This window comes from Alternaria ventricosa (genome assembly GCF_023758065.1).
Source record: "Alternaria ventricosa strain BMP 2768 chromosome Unknown scaffold_20, whole genome shotgun sequence".
NCBI lineage: Eukaryota > Fungi > Ascomycota > Dothideomycetes > Pleosporales > Pleosporaceae > Alternaria > Alternaria ventricosa.
This window is the reverse complement of record NW_026055700.1, coordinates 162,154-175,566: the sequence shown is the minus strand read 5'-3', so window position 1 is coordinate 175,566 and position 13,413 is coordinate 162,154. Positions and strand designations below refer to the sequence as shown.

Here is a 13,413-nt window from a genome sequence, read left to right as displayed (position 1 = left end):
CTGGGCTATGAGAACAGCCTTCTCTCAGTCACAGCTTCCATGCGCCAAATTACCATGGGCCAGGGAGAGGACGCAGCATTGAAATAACTGCGTTGTTGAATACAGACGCTTCTCGGTATGCATATTCATGACAGCAGCGCAGCTTTCGTGGTTTCCAGCAACCTGGTCTTGGGATTTGCTTTCGTGCGTGGTATGCGTTCGTCGAAGAGGATGGTATGTTTCTTTATCGTACAGAGGTATCGAGTTTGTTTCGCTAATCGCCTTCCATGCCGCCGTTTCCGATGCTGTTGTATATGTACATAGCACAATTACACAAGGGTGCCATCTGGCTCGCCCGGTAGCCGCTTGACACGCCTCTGCTCCCAGTCGTCGATGTCTTTCGCCTGTAATCTCTGCGCAACTGTCAGCCCAAGCCCCTGCAATCAAAATTCTGTCCAGTATACGCACGTAGTATTCGTCCTTCATGTTCACCTTCCTCCGCTCTCCTCTCAGGCCCATAGCCTGCTCATGTGTGATTTGCTGGTTCTTGCGATCGTATCGTTCGTATCGCAACGCCGTGGCGGGAGTCAACATGAACGACCCGAGAAGTATCGTAGACAGGAACGGGAGGCCGAAGAGTAGGAAGGGGTGCTTTTGGAGCGACTTTCGGTACTTTGCGGCGAGCGAGTTGGGCAGTGTGGCGCTGAAGGATTTGGAGGTGAAGGGGCCAGGCATGGCTGCGGTCTAGGGCGTGCTCGACCCAACCTTGTGCAATGTGGGTGTTGGTATGCGTGCTTGACGTGTATAGCGTTCGAGGTTGCGGGCGCAGTGCTTTGGGTGAGGGTGGTTCGATGCTTCCATGTCGAATTGCGGAGTACCTAGCGCTCTTTCCCGAGATCGGGCTTAGCGCGGTCCCGTGACTACGTGATTTCGCGTCCACGTAAACCCATGCATCTTCTTAGCAAACCCCACACACTCGTCAAACCACCGATCATATCGCAAACTGCGCGATTGCAGACGGAGCCACGTATTAATAACGCGAGACAGCACTCTTTGAAGGCCCACGAGCGCCACGCCGGAAATTGCGGACAGGAACCCCACCAGCGTCCAATCAGGCGACTCCACCGTCAATACCATCTTGAATCAGTCAAGACTACTACGAACGCTCGCTTTAGTCTAAAGACTCAGCATCATCGCCAGCAGCCAGTTGCCAGGATCCCACTCTTTCCTTACCTATCCGACATGCCACATCGGTAACGTGCATCATGGCCCGCAAAGGCGGGAGCTCGACTCAGCGGATGGCACCGCCACCTGTGACTAACGGCAACTCGAATGGCGTGCCCCCACCGTCGACCATTGCGGCCCAAATCGTCAATAATGCGTCAAATGTTCATGCGTGGCAGGGCGAGGCAACCAAAGTCAGCTTTGGAGAGCTGGTCAAAGAGTTCCTCCAACACCCAAACACGGACGAGCCCGATGCACAGCTCGTAGCGCTCATAAGTGTCATCGCCGAAGCAGGACTTGAAGGGTTGTTCAAAGATGATCCGTTCGCCCAGGACCAGCAGAGACAGCAGGGTATTGACAGTATTGCCGCGCTCACTTTCATCTTGCAACAAAAGCCACATCTGCTGTTGAGCGTTAGAGAGACCGAAGATGACAGCATCTCTCGTCCTCCGCTTATTCTCTGGTTGGTTCCTAAGTTATTGGGCCTGGTAGCACATGAAGCACTCACCTATGTGCACGAACATGCACACCAAATACTGCATCTATGCCTTAGCGCGCTCGCACGAACATCTGCCCTCTGGCGTCCCGCTGCAGCAGTCTCACAGCTTTACAGATCATGTGCGCAAAGTAAGTACTACCCTGAGTTCCCTTATACGAGTACTCACGTCTATCTAGCTATCTTGACAGAGCTGCGGTCCATGGATGATCCAGCTTCGGCAGCCGTACTGTCTTTCAACCTACTCCTACCATCGTCAAGCAGCATCAGCGACTTTTGGCCAGACAGCCAACAAATTATTGCTTTGCCACATGATCTGCAGCGAGCAGTTACTTCACGACTCGGAGCCATCCATGCCGGCTTTTGTCTTCTCACCATCCTGGCACGTGTTGCTCCACCCCAAGGTAGAGTGCCGGCGACGCCTAGTTCCCTAGATCACCATGTACCATGGATCATCGACAGTGCTCAAGATTTATGGAAGCATTTTCGGCGTTGGATGGCAACTTCGGACAGTGGCATCCTCGTCAATGAAATCACGCTCGCATATTTGCAGCTACTCGAAACTCTGTTCCTGCCTGCAGGCGCCCCCGGAGACCGTTCCTTGGAATCACTGAAGAATGCACAGTCGCTTATCAACAGTCTCAGCGATCTCGTTGATGGTTTATCGTCAGCGCCAGAGTTAGCGTCAGAAGTCATCCAAGTGCGACTGGCTATCATTTTTACCCGGTTACGCAGTGTTCTTACTTCACCATCAACGAACGATCCAACCCCACGGCGTCGACAGAACATGAGCAGATCGGTCGTTCTGAACGACGTTGAGGCTATCGTGGCTAGAGCCTGTCAGGATGCTCAACACTTCTCTCAGCTTCACAAAGACTTGCAGGTATGAGTGAAACACCGCAGTTATTGTTTATTCTGATCGAATCTAGCTCGCCCTCTGCCTCTGGACGGCACCAGGTATATGGCCTATACACATTGCGGACATACGAAGAGAACTCTGCGAGGGTGACACTGGCAGTTTCTCGGATGCTCAACTTTCCGAAGAATCGACACCAATCCTGAAAAGTTTCCGGATGTTGAACTTGGGCAATGAGGAAAGGCCTGCGAAGCGGCGAAAGAAGCTCCTGGATACTCCCGACATCAATCATGCCACCTATGAGCGACTCGTGATGATACTGAATGGCAGTACCCATGACTCCCCGGTTCTCAACCTAACCAATCTCCACAATATCATCGAGTAAGTTGTCTAAGTTGACCTAGATGTACAATGCTGACAGATACAGGGCAAGATACTCTTCTATGATGGACGACGATCAACAAAATGAACGTGTACAAGTGGACCTCATGACAGCGTTTGCGAAGATTGCGTGCGCCGGTTCCCGGTGTCTAGAACTATCTCAGTCTACGTCGCAGCCAGTGCATTCGCTTAGCTGCGTGTTATGCGATACGAATTCTCGGCACGAACGAAGCGCCATGACATACTGGAACAAACAAGACGATAGGGAGAGCTGGAAGGAAGTCATTGCCGCCATGCTTACCATTACCAAAGAGCCAGCATTTGAGGAGTCGCTGCAAGCTCGGATACTAATGGCTGTCGCTATTGGCCGTGTCTATAACCACATCTCTGACTCTGAGTATCTGTCTCTCGAGATCTGTGAGCTAGGGCAGTGGCTGCTTGCGTCTATGAGTAGATCCCTGAGAGAGCTGAAGCTTGCCGCAACAAGTTCTTTGATGGTATTCCTGCGGAACGATATATCCAAAAATACCCGCAGTAAGAACAGGCGGTCATTCATTGAGTTCCTTGACGCTTTAGCGCAGCGCGACGTTCTGTCTGACCAGGAGACGCTTATCATCGCGTATGGTCGAACAGCGTTGACATGTGGAGAGCTCGAGCTACCCATCATATTGCATCACTTGGTCGAGTATTTTGGTCATTCCAACGCACTGGTGTGCGGTATGGCCTACCGCGAACTTGAAACCATCGCCAAAGGCTTGTCCATGTCCACGATGCAGCTCTTAAGTCCTTACTGGAAGGTCATCGGTTTCTCAGTGATCAAAGACTACATCAAGAAGCCCCAGAAAGCGCAGCAATTGGCAGACCTGATCGAGCAAAACGTTCGCCAGTTGTTGGTACTGACGCAAGCGGATACCCTTCCGCATCTCGTTTTGAGCAAAAGAAGAGATATCATCGAAAAGATCGCCCAAGCACGGAAGGCTTCTATCATCGACGTCTTGACGTACCCAAGAGGTAACCTCTCAAAGATACTTGCTCTACTGCTATCACAGCCCGTTGCCGACGTTGAAAAGACAGCAATGGAAACGTTAGCAGCTATTGAGCCTGCCATCCGAGAGAGCAGCAACAACAGGCTTGATTCGTGGGTTGCCCTAGACATCACTGGTGTTGCTATCGAGATACTCAGACTGGCTGCAGACCAAGAGGGAGTCGGTAAGAAGCCATACTACAGCGCTTTCAGCACGCTGGCGTCGCTCGCACCAGATACAAAATCAGGACAGCGCAAATCGACCTCAAAGTCCAAGAACCTGGACGCCTTCTGCGAGACGCATATTCTGGGCATCATCGCATATCTTTCGAACGTCATCGCGGCTCCTAGCGCCCAGGGTAAAGCCGCGCAGTATACAATGCCCGACAGGAAAAATTGCATAGCTGCTATTGGCGATCTCATTTCTCTTGCACGCTTTAGCGTAAACGGCGCGTTACCGCAGATCCGCGCCTGTCTTCAATCAGCCATCGGGGATCCAGACCTATGCGACGATACATTCACCGTTTGGACTGCGTTCTTGGCAGCTCTTGATGGAGATGAGACAATGCTCGTCGTGGATCAAACCTTTGCACTGATTGTACAACACTGGTCGCTATTCTCTTCAGACACGCAGCTCAAAGCCCATAAAGCTGTCGGAAGTATCATAAGCCAGTACAACCCCCAGCTTCGAGCTAGAGTCGAATATCTTCCCTCACTGGCCGGCATACCAATGTTCTCCAAGATTGAAGGCGAGTTGGCAAAGTTCAGAGATATGATTGAGACTATCAAGGTCTTCCAAGCCTTTAGCAATAGATGCAAAGACCAGACATCAGTCGTGGTGCGTCAGGCTCTGATCGAGCTTGTGCCTTTTCTGGATGCCAATCAGCAGGAATTGCATCAGTCGATAGTTGGCCAAAAGCCTCTTCCGGTTTTGGCCGCATTGACGCGATCACTCCTCGATGCCAGCGTTCGTTTCTCGGAAGACCACTCCGATATCACGATTCTTTGTGCTCAGTGCCTTGGTATCATCGGTGGTCTTGATCCATACCGAGTGGAAACAGTCCGGGAAAAGAAGCGCGTCTTGATGCTTTCGAACTTCGCACGGAGAGACGAGGACATCGATTTCGTGGCATTGCTTCTCGAACAAGTCCTGGTCAAGGTCTTCCTTTCTACCACAAATGCTAAACAACAAGGCTGGATCGCCTATGTCATGCAGGAGATGCTCAAGCATTGTGGGTTTAGTGCACTCCGTGGAGCAAAGCCCCGATCTTCGCAGGCTAGTACAGAGGCCCAGCGCTGGAATGAGATCCCAGAGGCTGTCAGAACTGTATTAACTCCCTTCCTTGATTCGAAATACTCCGTCAATGTGAACACCTCGATACAATACGAGGGTGCGACATACCCGATATTCAACTCAAAGATCAGTCATGGCACCTGGCTCCAGACCTTTGTTCATGACCTGCTGCGAAAGGGGCAGGGTGTCAACGTTGAGATGGTATTCCCTGTTCTAGCCAGAATCATCAAAGGATACGATCTCTCGATAGCTACCTTCATACTTCCATTTGCAGCTCTGAATGTCATCGTATCAGATAATGATGAGAACATGGAGAACGTAGGACGAGAGCTTTTGCAGGTGCTGCAGGCCGATATACATACCTCGGAGCAGCACGAAGTTTCGATCATCAAGCAATGTAGCGAGGTAAGATCTTACAACTACTCCATCGAATGCCTTTGCTAACACCTCGCAGAATGTCTTCCAGACATTGGATTATCTTTCTTCGTGGTTACAAGAGAAGAGAAAATCCGTTACTGACGCGAGAACGATGGCAGGAAAGACGGGGCGCGGTGTTTCCAAGGACGACGAGATGAACGCCATCAAGCAGCTCAGTCGCGTAGAGGGAGTTCTCCAGCTCATTCCTGCGGAAATCATATCTCGAAGAGCTGTAGAGTGTGGTTCGTACGCTCGTGCCCTGTTCCACTGGGAACAGTACGTGCGCCAGCAGCGGGACATGAAGGCTGAATCAAATCAGCCATTCCACGAGAAGGACGAACTGTTACAACATCTGCAGATGATCTACGCGCATATCGATGAACCGGATTGTATCGAAGGAATATCAGCCCATCTCAAAATCCTCAATCCCGAGCAGCAGATCCTCGAGGATCGCAAAGCTGGGCGGTGGACGGCGGCGCAAAGTTGGTACGAGATTGCACTTGCTGAGAGACCGAACGATGTCGAGACCCAAATCAATCTCCTCACTTGTTTGAAGGAATCTGGTCAATACGGTGAGTCAGTACGTGCATACCTCACGAAGACAAGCTAACGAAAAATCTAGATTCCATCCTCAACTATGTAGACGGCTTCTATGCGACTAACTCGCTTCCGAGCAGTACGTTACCTTTCGCAGCAGAAGCCGCTTGGTCTACTGGCAAATGGGAACAACTCGAACGCCTTCTTACTGCTACCGGTAGCGTTGATTCCAGCCTTTTCGCGGACTTCAATGTTGGAATAGGTAGAGCGCTATTGGCGTTGCGTCACAACAGCCGCCCAAACTTCCAGGGCATCATCGAAGAGCTACGAGAACTCCTGGCGAAGAGCATGTCTCCATCAAGCACAACGTCTGTGCAGGCATCGCATGATCATCTGGTCAAACTACATGCACTGTACGAGGTTGAGACTGTAAGCGGTATGGGTAGTGGGATTGTAACAGACCGCGAAACCATTCTCGAAAACTTGGACAGACGCTTAGACATCATTGGGGCATACACATCAGACAAGCAGTACCTGCTGGGACTACGTCGCGCCGCCATGACGCTATCTCGGTAAGTATACATCCAATGGCAATGGTTACGGGCACTAACAGAGAATAGCATCGAATTCGCAAATCTTGACGTTGCTTCCGCATGGCTCACGACCGGAAGGCTGGCTCGCAAAGGAGGCTTCATGACAACAGCTTTCAACTCTGTACTGCACGCTGAGCGACTTGGAGACAACGCGTCGAAGATTGAGTACTCAAAGCTGCTCTGGAAAGAAGGCCACCATCGCAAGGCGATACAAAACCTCCGTGGCGCAATCGACAGTAACGCGTTCCAGCAGGAGGATACAGTGCCGATTAATGTCTCCGTTACCACAGCCGGTCGAGGCGAAGAGCATTCGATGAACAAGGTTAAGTGCCATGCTCAACTATTGCTCGCTAAATGGCTAGATCGCGCGGGCCAGACACAGTCAATGTCCTTGAAGGAAGAGTATGTGACTGGAGTGCAAACCTATCCCCGCTGGGACAAGGGTCACTACTACCTGGGTCGGTGGTATCTGAAGCTACTCGAATCAGAGAAGCAACAGCCGATAACAAAACAAAGTTCCGAATACCTTGCTGGTAGTCTCATCAAGTTAGTCATCGAGAACTTTGTCCGCTCTACGGTATACGGGACGAAGTACTACTACCAAACCCTGCCTAAGATACTTACGCTGTGGTTGGACATGGGTATGGAAGTTATGAGCAGCACACCCAAAACCGCCAAAGACAAAGAGTTCCACGAACATCGGCTCAACTATCTCGATCACATCAACAAATACCTCAAGCGCTACGCCGGAGAGCGGATGCCTGCTTTCGCATGGTACACCGCCTTCCCGCAGATCATCACACGCATCAGCCATCCGAATAAGAGCGTTTGGGATGCTCTTCAGACGATCATTATACGAGTCGCGTCGACTTATCCGCAACAGGCCCTATGGGCGTTGCTCGCTGTTCTCCACTCTACGCAGGATGACCGCAGGGCCCGGGGCGCTACTGTATTGCAACGACTACGCGTAAGTTCTCGATCTGGTCAAGATCAGAAATCAGCTAACAAGAAGAAGGACGCATCAAAGCGAAAAGGGGCTGCTATCGACCTCAAGGCCCTCATAATACAAGGGCAGCGTCTTACTGACGCATTATTAGCGGCTTGCGATGCCCCCATAGAATCACGGATAGCACACGTGAGTCTAGCAAGGGATCTGGGATTCAACCACAAGCTTGCTCCTACGCCGCTGGTTGTTCCTATCGAAGCCAACCTGCTTCCAAATCTACCTGCTGGCAACGACAGCCAGACTATCCGTCGTCACAACCCATTCCCAGCCGACGCCATCACCATCCAATCATTCGACGACGACGTACTAGTCCTATCCTCTCTCCAACGCCCCCGCAAGCTAAACGTCCGCGGCTCAGACGGCCGCTCCTACGGCCTCCTCTGCAAGCCCAAAGACGACCTGCGCAAAGACCAACGCCTCATGGAATTCAACGCCATGATCAACCGCGCCCTCCAAAAAGATATCGAATCCAGCAAGCGCCGCCTCTACATCAAAACCTACGCCGTCACGCCTTTGAACGAAGAATGCGGCGCAATCGAATGGGTCGAAGGCCTCAAACCCATGCGCGACATTATCCTCCGTTTCTACCGCCAAATGGCCATCCCGATCGACTACGGCGAAATCCGCCTCCTCCTCAACGAAGCCTCGTCGTCCCCGTCTAAGATCCCCATCTTCACTGAACGCATCCTCGGTAAATTCGTGCCTGTGTTACATGGATGGTTTGTTGAGACGTTTCCTGAGCCGGAAGCTTGGTTCGCGGCGCGTCTGCGATACACGCGGTCTTGCGCTGTGATGAGTATAGTCGGCCACGTCCTCGGTCTGGGAGATCGACACGGCGAGAACGTGCTATTGGAGCAAGGCGACGGCGGTACTTTCCACGTCGACTTCAACTGCCTCTTCGACAAAGGTCTCACCTTCGAAAAACCCGAACTCGTTCCCTTCCGCCTCACGCACAACATGGTCGATGCCATGGGCCCCCAAGGCGTCGAAGGCCCCTTCCGCAAAGCCGCAGAACTGACCTACAAACTGCTCCGCCAGCACGAAGACACGCTCATCACTATCCTAGAGACCTTTGTGCACGACCCTACGGCTGATTTCCTGGGAGGCAAACGTCGTAAGAAGATTGTTGGCGTCCCGGATACGCCGCAGGAGGTGCTGGATATTACTAGGACGAAGGTGAATGGGTATCTCAAGGGGGAAAGTGTGCCGCTGAGTGTGGAGGGCTATGTTGATGCGCTTATTGCTATGGCGGTGGATCCGATGAATTTGGCGAGTATGTATATTGGGTGGTGTGCTTTCTTTTAGTATTGTTGTGTTTCGTTTCAAAAGTCGGGGTAGGCGGGGAGGTGTGTATGTCAGTATCGTTAGTTCGTGTTTTACTAGATGAGGTATTAGCAACGCAGTATGTTCTTCCTAACTTCATTCGCGCACACAACATGCGCAAACCCGTTAGTAACCCACTCCCACACCCTTAAGACAAGACTCCGTGCATATACAATTGGCATTACAATACGTAATTGTAAAATAAAGGTAGGTACTCCCATTCTCTTTGGAACCCGGATAGTAAAAAAAAAGACCAACGCCTGTAACAAAAACTCGTTAAGAAAAGAGGTTGATGCTACCCAAAAGGGACTCGCTCGAGCGGATATTCAGTCGTGTAAGCATCGTCTTCGTGCGATCGTCTCTTCCGTACCCTCGGACCCAAGCTTGCTCTTTGCTTCCATGAGATCAAAGCCGTAGCATGTCTGTCATTCGCATCCATAGCATAACCACTGCCCCTGTGTGCCTGACAATCTCAGTCCAAAATATCCATCTCCTCTTATGCCCTCTCTCTCCCGACTACACCTCCTTTCTAGCAGCACTTCCCGCCCATACCCGCGTTCCCGTCACCTTGCCCGCTAACATCGACCTTGGGGGCAGCGGTCTGATCCGTCCTGGCGGTATCGATAAGGCGCTTCTTGATGTCACCGGCGAGACTGTAAAACGCCTGGTCGACGTTGATGTTGCTCTTGGCCGAGACCTCGAGGAAGGGGATGCCGAGTTCGTCGGCGAGGGCCTGGCCCTGTTCTGTGGAGACGGCGCGCTTCTCTTCCCAGTCGCACTTGTTGCCGATGAGGATCTTGTTGACGCCTTCGGTGGCGTGTTGCTCGACGTTGGAGAACCATGTGCGGATGTCTGGGTGGTGTTAGTGTTTTCTTTGTTGAGACATTCCGGCCTGTTAAGCTGGGATGGCAGAAGGGTGTGTATATGTGTGGAGCGGCAACGTACTGTTGAAGCTCCTTTCATCCGTGACGTCGTAAACTAGCAGGATACCCATGGCACCTCTGTAGTACGCCGTGGTGATGGTCCGGAAGCGCTCTTGGCCAGCGGTATCCCATATCTGCAGCTTCACGCGCTTGCCGTCGAGCTCGATGGTGCGGATCTTGAAGTCAATGCCGATGGTGGTGATGAACGAGGGCGTGAACGAGTCTTCGCTGAAGCGCAGCAGGCAGCACGATTTGCCTACGCCCGAGTCGCCTATGAGGAGTAGTTTGATCTACGCGGGGGAGGTTGTTAGTGTGGGTCTGTGTATAGGCGGTGGAGGGGCGTTCAGGGTCCAGCATGTATGCGGAAGCTGGGCAGGCGCATGTCAGAAAGAGGCATAGGGCGAAGCTTACGAGAAAGTCATAATTCCTGGAGCCAGCCATCTTGATATGGAGTCGTGGGGTGCGTTATCGAGCGGAGGTGGTTGCGGAGTTGGCGCCCGCCGGTTTGGGGTGTGCGGTGGAGCTGGCGGTGGTTGCGTGGTTGCGGAAGAATGGCGGTGATGGACTCGAGCCTGATGATATGTTGTATGCGTGGAAACAGGCGGGCTTGGGGTGAATGTTGCTGTGTGGTTAACAGCAGGCAGCGAAGTAAACGGCGTGGGAGCGAGTTCACAGGTGCTGGCCAACGTTGGACGTTAGCGCCAATAGTCCGCACGGGCTTCACCACCTCCGTCACTGCAGCTGTCGTCTGCGAGTGACGAGAGGCGGCTGGCTTGGTGGCAACTGCGCATCTGCCTTGACTCGGCTGTCACTACCGGCATCACGACCCAGCACACGAGACACGGTCATGTGCTGGCGTTGAAGAGCCTCATTTCCAGGTTTTGTTTTGCGCCTCGGTACATACCCACACGATACTTGTTGAGCTAGTCTTGGATAGTAGACATCTGATCTGTCATGTTCCGCCTGCACCTATTGAGAACACGGTTCTAAAATTACAAGCTTCTTCGTATGTTTGTATTGAAGTGGGTATGTACGCTGATCATAAATGCGCTGTGACTGGATCATCCCAGTTGCAAAGATGCCCTCAAGTAAACCATTTCGAGTACGCCCACCTAATGCGCTCAACTACTTTTTGCTGTCGCTGCAACCCACTCCTCACGTCAACAAGCTCATCTATCTCTACCAGGAAGTCGTGGAAGATGCGTCGGGGTAGTATGCCGCTCGCAGCCTGTCGCAGGAGATGCACTTCGCAGAGGAGGAGACCGTGGTCCTTGTAGGAAATTTCGCCGTCTTCTGTGGGTGTTGCGCTGGTAAGGATGCGATCGATGTTGCGTAGGATGAGCAGCATGCGACCTTGCCTCGCCCACATCTGTACGCCTTTGCGGCTGCTGAAGACGCCTCGGAGGTATCGGTAGACGCCGATACTGACGAGAACACCAGGCGTCAGACCGATGAAGCCAAAGAGCAACTCCTGGCTCTTGAGAATGCTGTCAATACCGCTCATCGCGACTTCCACATCGACCTTGGTCTTCTGCACCTGAATGAGCAGTGCGCTAGCTAGGTTACCAACTATCGCACCCTTGACCGGACTTTGGATGTCCTTTTCGTAAGATCTCAAGACCGTGGTCAGATCGCCTTCGCGGACCTTCGCCCTGATATCGGCAATTTGAGTCTCGTTCAAGGCGGGGCCTTCAGGGTTTTTCACCGCAAAGTCAATGACCATGCGCTCAAGGCTTGCGCGGTCAGACTCCAAGCTTCGTTTGCTCATGATGGAAACCTCGCTATCTTCGTTGTGGCGGATGGTACCAATGATCCTCATAGCGGGCTCCACGACCCAGTTTGTCCAGAAGTCGATCACAGTCTGTCCTAGTTCGCGTACCCGGGCCAAAATCTCTTCTTTTCGGTTGACAAATATACGCAGGATAGTGGTCGAGGATACGAGGAGCATGGTGGCAGGTAGCCAGTACCGGATGAGGATAGATGGACGTCCGTTCTCCTTGACGACAGCGTTGAAGTCTGAGGTGTAGGCAGGCAATGCTTCCTGGAGCAGATATTGCAGTCGCTCTGCGACATCGGCCGGCTTAAGCGTGGTTGCCGTTCGTTCTCCGGTGGGTTCGTGCAGCGAGTAGAGTTGGTCATCTTGAGTAATGCCAGCAACCGAGTCGTCAAACTTATTAACGGATATCTCTGCAGCGTTCACGCTTTGGATGACGGCGTCCATCAGGGCGATGTTCTTAGCCATGACGCTCTTCCATCTATGTCCGCTTTGTGCGCCGAGCAGTGGGGGAGATTGGGTGCCATCGTCGTGTACACTGGCATGGTCAGCAGTCGCTCACAGTCTTCGCGGATGTTTGGTAGCATACCTCTCGTTACCCAGCCCTTCGCCTAGAAGTACACCGAGCGCGTTCGCATTGATAAGCCGTATCTTCCTCAGCGCTGCGCGCTTCCTCCTGCCTTCGTTTCTCACAAGCGCCAACGGGCTCACGACCCTTCGCTGGATGTTGGCAATGCTGCGCTCTTGCACCGCATCCTTGACAAGGCCGTAAAACTGGCTCCACCCATCAGCCAATTGGCCACCCCTCGACCGCACGTCGCGATATATCTCCTGCGACCATTTCCACACCCGAACCGGCGATGTTTGTATCGAGTATAGCCCAGCGAATCGGTAGGTGGAGAGGATGTCGTCCCAGTACCACAGGTCGTCTTCCAACGGGATAGTCTGTTCCAATATCGTATTCAGAACCTGTCCGTAGACCTGCGTCGTCGCCTTGCTAACTAGCAGCCATTCCAGTTCATGTTCATAGCTCGCATCCTCGTAGCTGCTGGCGATGTTGGCACGCTGCAGCGTCTCGGATATGCGTGCGATGGACACAAGGCTATGTTTGGATGACGCGGTCGTGGAGAGGGACTTGATGAGGTACTGCAGGTGCGCGATTCGTGTCGTCTTGGTGGGGTCGTGGGCTTCCTCGGCGGTGATGGAGAAGCTGCCTTGTCGTGTCGCCGACAGCTGCAGCCGGTCGAGCTGGCTGTCAATTCGACGCACTTGGCTGAGACAGTATTAGCTATACCGGGCTGTATCAATTGAATGCGCCAACTTACTCAACCACGAAAGACATGGCTACCGGCGCGTGGGCTCTCACATGGAGGATGCGGCGGGATTATTTTGGTACGAGGGGATCTGGAGATCTGAACCGGGATGACGCGCCCCCACCCGCCGCCAATGACGTTCTAGGCCTGCCATCCATCCACCACCGCCAGTTGCACGCACTTTCCGTTTCCTGTCACATGTTTCCTTCTCTCCAACACACATAGACGAGCCAGCTACAAAATGCGTTGTTTGTACATGGCATGCTCCGACGT

At 52.7% G+C, this 13,413-nt stretch overlaps 3 protein-coding genes across 3 annotated transcripts; 1 reads left to right on the top strand and 2 right to left on the bottom strand.

The window, feature by feature from the left end:
- Positions 1-308: 308 nt before the first annotated feature.
- On the bottom strand, positions 309-714 carry COX16 (Cytochrome oxidase assembly; the record flags this gene model as incomplete). Its single annotated transcript, XM_049347123.1, has 2 exons — positions 309-392; positions 448-714. The coding sequence occupies 2 exons, from the start codon at positions 712-714 to the stop codon at positions 309-311; spliced, it is 351 nt and encodes a 116-aa protein (XP_049195687.1).
- A 530-nt stretch (positions 715-1,244) lies between these two features.
- Positions 1,245-9,112, top strand: J4E93_009228 (uncharacterized protein; the record flags this gene model as incomplete). Its single annotated transcript, XM_049347122.1, has 8 exons — positions 1,245-1,830; positions 1,879-2,582; positions 2,629-2,936; positions 2,983-5,659; positions 5,709-6,243; positions 6,294-6,780; positions 6,829-7,768; positions 7,817-9,112. The coding sequence occupies 8 exons, from the start codon at positions 1,245-1,247 to the stop codon at positions 9,110-9,112; spliced, it is 7,533 nt and encodes a 2,510-aa protein (XP_049195686.1).
- Positions 9,113-9,659: 547 nt separating this feature from the next.
- J4E93_009227 (uncharacterized protein) lies at positions 9,660-13,169 on the bottom strand (the record flags this gene model as incomplete). Its single annotated transcript, XM_049347121.1, has 5 exons — positions 9,660-9,982; positions 10,076-10,343; positions 11,183-12,365; positions 12,417-13,100; positions 13,153-13,169. 5 exons carry the CDS (start codon positions 13,167-13,169, stop codon positions 9,660-9,662), a joined length of 2,475 nt encoding a protein of 824 aa, XP_049195685.1.
- Positions 13,170-13,413: the final 244 nt, after the last annotated feature.